The sequence below is a fragment of the Vespa velutina genome, chromosome 6, assembly GCF_912470025.1.
Source record: "Vespa velutina chromosome 6, iVesVel2.1, whole genome shotgun sequence".
Classification (NCBI taxonomy): Eukaryota; Metazoa; Arthropoda; class Insecta; order Hymenoptera; family Vespidae; genus Vespa; species Vespa velutina.
Genome location: NC_062193.1, coordinates 186781 through 196528, shown reverse-complemented (window position 1 = coordinate 196528; position 9748 = coordinate 186781). Strand labels below are relative to the sequence as shown.

Genomic DNA, 9748 nt, shown 5'->3' with positions numbered 1-9748 from the left:
CTAAAGAAAACGTAGCCAATCACGTGTCTTTCTTATCTACTTTTCGATTAATTTCGTTTGTATTTAAAGTATGAAATATTTGTTCGTTCGAAAATTACTGATCAATGAGATTAGATTAGAAGTTAATGAAATTGCTGGACAATCGTGAAAGAAGAAAGAAAGAAAAAAAAAAAAAAGAAGCCATAGGGACATTATGTTTTGCATTCTAGGGAATATCTTATGCTAGTACAACGAAGTTAGCTATTTTAAATTCACTATGTAATAGGAGAACGACGCGGTCCTCCAAATAACTGAAAAATAAATACACGTGAAAGCCATTTAGGCATTACAGGTATACACCAATAACAATAGTATAAAAAAATCTGTCCTCCATTGTTGTTCATTTATCATGGATTACGTAAGCGGTGTAAACGTTAAATCAAAGGAACTTTGTATTTCGAAAGACGAATGTAACCGTTGCGAGTGAATAATAACGTTAATTGAGCGTGCGTACCATTTACACCGATTCAAATATGCCAGAGTTTCTATAAATCGTTTTTGAATTTAATAGAAGAGAATGGCAGACTTTAATGAAGGTGTTGATGGGAAATTGGCTTTTCGAATGCGAAAAGTCAATCCCGAACAGTTTCATACGCTCGTCAAGATGCATTTATCTTTTGAACTGGATCTCAATACGGAGGAGTAAGTTAGAAGATAGGCCCATTAATTGTTTATATTTCAAAATATATTATTACTTTTAATTAAGATAAATCTGGATTATCTTCTAATTAACATGCATTCTTCTAGTAATGATTGTATTATCGAAAAGGCGAAATTAAAAAAATGGGGTATATTGAATTTTGCAAGGAAACCAAAGTCAACTATTAATCTACAAAAAGTAGAAGGTGCTAGTCTATCTGAAAATGGAATAAATCAAGTTAAACAATTAATAGAATACTTATCCAAAGAACAAAGTAGGTTATTTGATCATGTTGATTAAGATAATAGAACGTTTAATAAAGATTCTTTTTCTTTCTTTTTTTTTCTTTTTTTTTTTTTTTTTTTTTTTTTTTTAACGCAATGTTAAAGGTATTATACAGGAAGGAATATTTCGACGTACAGGGAAATTGACAAGGCAGCAAGATCTGAAAAGTGCACTTTACCAAGGTGTTCCATTAAATCTTGAAGATGGTCGATTTAGCGTACACGATTGTGCATCTGTTTTAAAAGGATTTTTAGCAGAGCTATCTGAACCTCTCTTAACAGATCTCCATTTTCCAGCTCACTGTCAAATTGCTGGTAAGACATTATCATAAGGTTTATGCATTAAGACGCAAAGTGTAATGAACATATATAATATTTTTCATTTTACAAATTGAAAAATTGCAGAATTGTGCAATTTGAATGACAACACGAACGAAGCCAGATTACTTAGATCCTTGCAATTGCTTTTATTGCTTTTACCACCTCCAAATAGGCATATATTGAAATGTGTCCTTAATCTCCTCAATAAGACGGCAACTTATGAACATAATAACAAAATGAACTGTGATACTCTTGCTACTCTATTTACTCCTCATCTATTGTGTCCACGAAAATTATCACCTGAGGCATTACATACTAATTCACAAAATTTGTCGTGTTTGGTCGCCTTTATGATTAAAAAAGGTATGGAATTATTTGATATACCTCCAAAATTGGCAACCGATATAAGGGCTTATTGGATAGAACAGGAAAGAAAATTATTAAGTCCTAAAAAGACAGACGTAAGTTGTATTGCGGGAGAAACAATAGAATGGATTAAACGATTTATTAATTCAACTTTATTTTTTTTTTTTTTTTTTTTTTTTTTTTTTTTTTTTTTATTGCAGTCGAATGAATCTGTACCAGACACTACAGGCACGGCGCATACTGTATTCAGTTTCGTTGACCATAAATTGACGGCAAAAGCTAATTCCACTCAAGATACTCAGGCAGCTCTTGCTCAGCTTTATGCTCATATACAAGCAATGCCAGAGTCTGCAAAAAAACGAAGACTTGTAAAGCAATTTAATAAGGAAAATGGTCAAGGTACACCCAGGCACGTGAAAAATGTTCGAACCAAGAGTCTTGGGGATTCGATAAAGAAGCACATCTTTCAAAGGAAACTTTTGGGTCATAAAAAATTCATAGATATCAATATTGGATGCAACATTACCAGATCTAGTAGCGAGGAAAATATATTGTCTACGGTAAGAAATCTCTATTTTTATGTCACTCGAATCGAATTTCTGTTTATTATTATATAATATTCTCTTACTATGTTTTACATTTTATTTCGTGATAATGATATTATCAAGTGATCATGTTTTGCATGTGTTATACAGAGTCTTGAAAAGCCATTCTTTCAAAAAACTCGTTTCACCAAATCGGATGATGAATTTAATTTAGAAAATTCTGATTCTCATACTAATAACCTTATACGTACTAAACACATTAGTAACAGTACTGGTAGCCTCAACGAGCCTACTGCATCGTTTTATAAAGATAAAAGGAAAGCTATGCTCGTGGGTCTTGTAAATATAACCGATAATAAACGCACTAATGAACAAAGTATTAACAAGAAAACATCACCGAAACAGAAGAAGAAGTCGTATGTAAATAATTCCGGAAGTTATAAGACGACGAATAGAAGTACCTTTTTACAGGAAGATTCTTTTAATGATGGAGGTACAGAAAAAATTAGTAATTTATCTGGTACTACTACTATTAGATTGTCTAGGCAATCCAGCGAGCCACCAGATATCTACTCTTCTCAAATTACAACAAATAAAGTTGATAGCAGTGAATTGATTAGACAATATTCTGAGCCAGTATTTCCAATATCTAGAAGAAAAAATATAGAAGTCGCTTGTAAATCTAGAATCACGCAAGATGTTGACGCAAAATCATCTGAGTTGACAATAAAATCTGAATCATTTACGGAGAATGCATGCTCATATCCATCTCCAATAGTTAAAAACAGATTTTGGAATGTATATGCTGCTCATACTTCTACGCCATCAAACCTTTTACGAAGGAGTTTAGTCGCTAATGATTACATATTGACACCTATCACTAATAATGATGACAAAAGCATGAGTCCTATCACACAAAGTGCAACTAAAATGACAAAAGCTATGCAGGTATGCACGTTCTTTATTTCTACGTCTTCTATAATACTATATACACGACGATTATATAACATAATATAAATATAATTATATCGATTCGTTCTTATTTTCTGATAACTCTTGAAATAACAGGAAACTATGATGACTCCACGTTCTCGTAAACCCGTCATGATGGTATCAGGATCGAATCTTTGCAATCTTGCCAGTATGAATGACAGTTCCGTACAACATAATAACGTTTCTAATAACTTGCGTAGATCAAATATTGATCTCTTAGCTCATATGAGCTGTTCTTCTATTTTAGAGGAATTACGTAAACCAGATAGTGCAGACGGTGAATTTATTTATATGGAAGGCGTTGACATAGACGACAAAGAAAATTGTACAGAAGAAATATGTCAAAAGCACAATTTGGGTACTTCAATAGCGGACGATTGTTGTACCATGACGCAACAAAGCTCTATGTCAATAACAAGCACATTTAGGGAATATTTATTATCAAGAAGCGTATTAACTGCTAGTCCTGTTGATCTTAGTTTTACTTCGCGTACTGATGATTTTGAGCAATCAGAATCTGACCTAAATATTTTAAATGAAAATGGACTATCTAGTAGTTTACTTCGTTGTTTAGATGGAAACAATCCAGAATCTGATACATCTGGTATAGCTTCTGGAAGTACGAATAGCGCTAATGATTCGACAGAAAAAATTGAAGAAACTGTTTCCCCAAGAAAACGGGGAACTAGTTTACAACGTAATGACTCGAAAAGATCTATAAAGGATAAAAATATATTGAAAGGAGAACGCGGTCAAAGTTTTAAGTATAAACAGATAAGTGAGTCAAGATTAAATTCTACGAAAGTGAAAGATACATTTCAGGAGACTTCATTTTAAATTCGAGTAAAATTACTTAAAGTATAAGTACAAATCAATGTGAATCTCAGTATGGACACTAATGAAATGTAAACGTCGTGATTTTTAGTCAAGTTTTACACTGTTGATCGTATATTATATATTTTCTTTTCTCTCTCTCTCTCTCTCTCTCTCTTCTTTTTAAATAATAGTAAGTAACCTGATGAGTTATCAGGAACGTTTCGTTCTTTTAATTTTCCTTGTTTTGAAATTATTCAATCTCATAAGATCCATGACAACATTAACTTTGATGTTATGCATGGAAATTTTACAAGTGTTTCTAATTTTCTCATATTTCCTTCAATTTATTCATAGGGGAAAATTTTTATTATGCTGGGCGCAGAAAATTTATATGTGACAATTTTATATCAGGGTAAAACATATGACATGGCTGTTTTTTTTATGTCATATCTAAGATATGTAATATATAAATTTGAAAGTAAAGTATCTACCATAATGAAAGACATTTTTTATTTAATTTAATTTCATTAATATCCGAAGAACCTACAATATAGATTATCTTGATTTCTTTCTTTTTCTTTTTCTTTTTTACACATTTTTAATACATCGTATCGAGAGTTTATCGTTATTTTCAATAAACAATGGCTACTTTCTTAACGCTTGTTTTTTATAAAGAATTATAGAAAAAATAAATACTGTTTATATATGACAATGGCAATATTATAGAATTGCTTATCATTATTTTATATATATATATATATTATTTTTATTCCCTATAATATTGTAGTTAATAATGACACATGATATTTTATTACCGCCGAACATATGCATATGTGTATATATATATATATATATATGTAATAGGTCATGTTGGTAATCTTATGTCTCTTATTTTTCAATATGCTTACCTAAATACGTTTTCGTTATTCAGAATCATGTATATTCTATAGTATTTAATAGAAAGACATAGATGTACAACAGACATCATAATTTTCAGAATTATGTGAAGATGTGGGAGATGATTCCAATGTAGTGCCTGGAGATGTAGATGTGGGTCAGAACATATCATCATGACCCAAATCTGGAATATATGAAAGACCACGCTCTTTCAAAGCCTTGTTCATCAAACGCTTTTGATCTTGTTTCAATTCTTGTTCTCTTCTTTGTGCATCTAGAATATCATCCACTGATACTTCCGTTAACGGTAAATCTTTTTCTTTTTCCCTATCCTACAAATAGATAAAAAAAAAAAAAATCTTCCTCCACTCTTGTAAATAAAAGTATATTTATAAGAGCATAGCTTACTATTTCTCCTAGTAGGACAACATTCTCTCCTCTGACAATAAATATGCCTCTTGGAATATCCCCATATTCTTTACCAACATGAATTCTTTCAATGGTACGATGGAGTACTATATTAGCAAATTGATCGACGCTTCTGAGATATCCAATTAATGTTCTACCGTCTCTCAATAAAACCATTAGTTTTTCTAAATCAAAAGCAATATATATTCATAGAAAATAATATCAAACAATAAATATATTTGTATAACGTTATGGTAATGTGTCGATACTAAGTGAACAAGATAAACTTATATTAAAAATTTGATTCGGCCATCTATTAATGAATTTATTTCTTTTTAAACAATAGACTTGACGTACGTAATTGAAAAAAGTGATAAATGCCGGTATAACCTATAAAAATCGTAGGAATACAAGAGTCACACATACTGTCAAGTTCTCCTAATAAGGAAGCTGTTCCTGGAACGACGTTCATATTGTATAGTTGTCTTTCGTAATTCTTCGATATTACAAGATTCACGAAGTAAGCGCAACAGTCGTATCTACTAAATTTTCGATCCAATATGATCCGATGCAATGTAAATTGATCATAAACGCAAATATGATTAAAAACACTTGATTATTAACTGAGTTAATGATACTTTTGCCATGTGATAAAAAAAACTCAACATATTCAACATGTATTTAAGATTTTTATAATGATTTATATTATTTAATAAGCGACACTGCAAACGTCTCTATAGGTATGGTACTTGTGATAAAATGCGTGAGGCCATATTGGATTTAAGTCGAGAATAATAGACGTTCTAAACAAAAATAAAATAAAACTTTCCTTTCAAAGGATAATTATTATATTCTTTCTTTAATTTAATACTTATTCTTTTTGAATTTATTCGATTGAAAAACAGAAAAAGAAAAATTGGAATTAATGTATTTTATTTTTGCATCGGACAGTACTCATTGGACGAGTCGAATGTTGAATGACCAATGAAATTTAAGTTAGCAGCCATTTAAATTTGAATTATCTCTTAATTTCTATCAATATTTTTTATTTTTTTGTACTCATCTTCAAATTTAATTTCAATTTATAATGAATACTTTGACAATAAAAGGATTTAATATTTATCAACTAAATAAATATTAATATGTCCTATCATAAATAATTTATTCGATGATTTAAAAATCGTATATAAATAAATTTAGACGCAGTATTTAATGCGATTAGATGCAAGACGTGAGTATTTGACCTTTTTCGCGACACTTCATAAATGAATTATAATGCCAAAGATTATAATGTCAAGTTATGTAAGTTTCATCTTCTATCGTCTTCCTCTCTTTCTCTCAATAGTAGTTTATATTATTCTCGCAATATCATTTTTCGATCTCTTTCAATGGATCATTTTATCTTCAACAGTTGAGTAACCATATTAAAAGAAAAAAAAAAAAAATGGCAATATAAGGACGACTATAATTACTGATTTAACGATTGTCAATACATCAACGATCATTAATCTTTTAACTCGTTAGTATTAGGTAATAATTAATAATAATACAAGATTCGATAATTTTCGTCTTACGTAAGGAGCATCGAAGATAAGATAGTTCTTCTTCTTCTTCTTCTTCTCCTTCTTCTTATCCAATCAGATCAATTCAATTACTTGATCGTATCTTTCTTTTCTCGCCAAGCCACTTACGAAGTTACTCGTTTGCTTGCAAAGACAATGAACCGACGTGAAATTTCCTTCTTCTTCGAGAAATACAGAGAGAGAGAGAGGGAGAGAGAGAGGGAGAGAGCGAGAGAGAGGGAGAGAGAGAGAAAGAAAGAGAGAGACTGCAATGTGCAATGGCATTTGCCGGTGGCTCCTTTCACGCAAAACGCTCGCGTTCCAGTCTTGTATCTTTCTTCGAAGACGTATCAGGATCGACATGGTGAACAATGGAAAACAACGATAGGATGTTATACGTGAGTTCGTAGAAGACATAGAGAAAGAAAGACAAAGATATAAATAAAAAAGGTGTCCATGGAGGAGGTTTGAGTGAACATACTAAGTTCATCCTCATCACTTTCACTTTAACTCGTTGTATCGTCGGTGGATACTTGTAGATAGTCTATACGTTCAACCGGTGATCTTATCCGTATTATTCAAAATACTCATCTCTCGGAAATCTCGCGACTCGATCGTGTTTTTCGGAATGGAAGTCCGAGTCGAATCGTGGATCCTCGGAATCATTCTACATTTTACCGCATTCATCGTTCTTGTACATCCTGAAGAAGTCTTCGTAAGTACTAAACATTATCGCTGGCTAATTATAGAATTATGTGTTCGTGGAAAGTTCATTATATTGATAATTATCAACCGGGAGCAAAATCACAAGGGGAATCTTAAAGATAGTAGATCGGATCGAGTCTTATAGAATCTTTCTATACCTGTAGTTTATTTGATCCATCATTTGTTTTCATTGATAAACATTCTTTGGAAGAAATGAACGTGTGATAGTTGAAGCTCTGCGGAATATAATTATTGAAATTATCGGAAGAAAATGTTAACAATGAAAGTTACAAATAGAAAATTGCGCTAATAATTACAAATGATTTCGAACGACTATTATCGATATCTTCGTCGAAGTGTTAAAGGAAGAAAGAAAAAGAAGGAAAAGAGAAATGAACATTTTTCGATTCTACAAACTGGAACGTAGCCGAGCGTAACTATCACGTTTGTTTATCAACTTGATCTTTCTTTGGAGATTACGGTAGGTAATTTTAACAGGCATCGTGTAATGACACTATAATACTACCGTGCAGTAATGGTATCGGCGTTGTACTGAGTTACGCTGATCTCAACACGATTACATGATAAATATGGCATACCAGAGAACCCGCTGTGGTATTTGAAATGCTAGAAAATAGAAGGTAGTACTGGATCGAGGTAGAAAGGCAAGGTCATTTGCAGAGAATACTACAAATGCATTCACATATTTCTCACGGACGAGTTTGTCTCATTCGAAGAGAACTTTTCCTGAATTATTTACAATCTCACAGATTATTATCGACAAGTTCAAGATCGAACATATTCAATTACTATATGTAAATGAATGAGGGCTTCGAAGTATATAAAAAATATGTCGATCGGATTTGTTGCAGAATACGACACCTCCGCCATTGAGAACAAATTTCTCATGTTTCGGTAGAGCAATGGGATTCTATGCGGACATTGAGGCAGACTGCAAGGTCTATCATACGTGCGACGATCATGGTAACAAGTTCAGCTATCGTTGCCCGGAAGAAACAGCCTTCCGACAGGATGCCTTGATTTGTGATCACGCGAGACTCGTCGATTGTCGTGCTACTACTTACGACGATAAAAAGTCGCTTCGTGGAAGTAGAAGCGAAGAGGAGAGCTTAGGCTTGAGCGTACCTTCGTTCTTCAATGTTCCACCGCCGTTGGATAATTCGAACGATCATCATTCCTTTTCTAGATCCTTCCAGGTGATCCAACCTCCCGATAAATCACTGACCGATAAGGCACAACCCGGCTTTGTTTTCAGTGCCAGTGTTTTCTTGAGAAATCAGAAAGATCACGATTCCCATAGGAAATCAATGAACGCTCAGGAGACTGAATTTATTTTAGATCCATCTCGATGCAATCGCAATGAAGAACACAAAACGACAGGGTTCAATTCGAATAACCAGGTCTCACACTTTTCTTCGACTCCTCGCCCATTTTCTCATGGTCCTTATCCCAAAGAAGACCCCAATCGATTTTCCAGTTTCACGAGGTCAGATTTAGGAACGAAGAATTTACATGGTCGAACGTTCGTCAATGTGCCAATGATTTCCAGAAAAACTCAGCCACCTCGAAAGGATCTTTTCCATACCACTACTACTACTACTACTACTACTACTACTACCAACGTTTTCTCTTTAAGCACGAAATTACCAACGAACGATATTACTAGGGTCAACTCGAACACTTACAACAATAGAGATTATCCTTATTTTGAAACGCTCAGATCGATCCAGGCCAATGCTATGAGCACGACTACGCCAAGAACAACGATAGCCACCACAGAAATTCCTGTTCATGCTCTTACTATGTCTTTGAAGCCTTTAGTACCCAATGAACTGGAATATGATCCCTATTATCCAAGGACACCTGCGTCTACAGAAGCTTATTACACCGATAGTCACCTCAGCAAAGATTCCGAATCCTTTCGGTTTACGACGCAACCACCTTGGTCAGGTATCCACTTTGAAATACCAGCTGTTTTACCTGATCTCAACACCTTAGAGGATCTCGTAGATCGTCGAAAATTATTCTATATTCCCCGTGTTACCAGACATTGATTTTAAATGTACGTTTTACATTCTAAAAATTAAATCGTAGAAAAGAGAGAAAGCGATAATTTTTCATCCTTCGTTTTTTTTTCTTTATATATATATA

The 9748-nt window shown here is 33.0% G+C and overlaps 3 protein-coding genes across 7 annotated transcripts; 2 read left to right on the top strand and 1 right to left on the bottom strand.

The window, feature by feature from the left end:
- The first annotated feature begins 281 nt into the window (after nt 1-281).
- LOC124949932 lies at nt 282-4509 on the top strand. Its single transcript, XM_047495837.1, has 8 exons — nt 282-331; nt 551-681; nt 787-953; nt 1069-1278; nt 1369-1745; nt 1851-2210; nt 2346-3143; nt 3264-4509. The coding sequence occupies exons 2-8, from the start codon at nt 557-559 to the stop codon at nt 4023-4025; spliced, it is 2799 nt and encodes a 932-aa protein (XP_047351793.1). The 5' UTR covers nt 282-331; nt 551-556; the 3' UTR covers nt 4026-4509.
- Nucleotides 1811-6091, bottom strand: LOC124949940 (U6 snRNA-associated Sm-like protein LSm1). 2 transcript variants are annotated; one of them, XR_007101209.1, is made up of 4 exons: nt 5736-6091; nt 5310-5494; nt 4913-5233; nt 1811-1998 (listed from the first exon to the last, which is right to left on the bottom strand). XR_007101209.1 is itself a non-coding variant. In XM_047495856.1 (3 exons), the coding sequence occupies exons 1-3, from the start codon at nt 5779-5781 to the stop codon at nt 5060-5062; spliced, it is 405 nt and encodes a 134-aa protein (XP_047351812.1). In that variant the 5' UTR covers nt 5782-6091; the 3' UTR covers nt 4493-5059. The 2 variants fall into 2 exon arrangements, 1 of the variants encoding a protein (XP_047351812.1); XM_047495856.1 differs by lacking the exon at nt 1811-1998 and having other exon boundaries at nt 4493-5233.
- A 430-nt stretch (nt 6092-6521) lies between these two features.
- Nucleotides 6522-9683, top strand: LOC124949936. Of its 4 annotated transcripts, XM_047495844.1 has the most exons (3): nt 7227-7269; nt 7411-7586; nt 8449-9683. In XM_047495844.1, the coding sequence occupies exons 2-3, from the start codon at nt 7500-7502 to the stop codon at nt 9649-9651; spliced, it is 1290 nt and encodes a 429-aa protein (XP_047351800.1). In that variant the 5' UTR covers nt 7227-7269; nt 7411-7499; the 3' UTR covers nt 9652-9683. The 4 variants fall into 4 exon arrangements, with proteins under 4 accessions (XP_047351802.1, XP_047351801.1, XP_047351799.1 ...); XM_047495846.1 differs by lacking the exons at nt 7227-7269; nt 7411-7586 and adding an exon at nt 6522-6540; XM_047495845.1 differs by lacking the exon at nt 7411-7586 and having other exon boundaries at nt 6582-7269.
- The last annotated feature ends 65 nt before the right edge of the window (nt 9684-9748 follow it).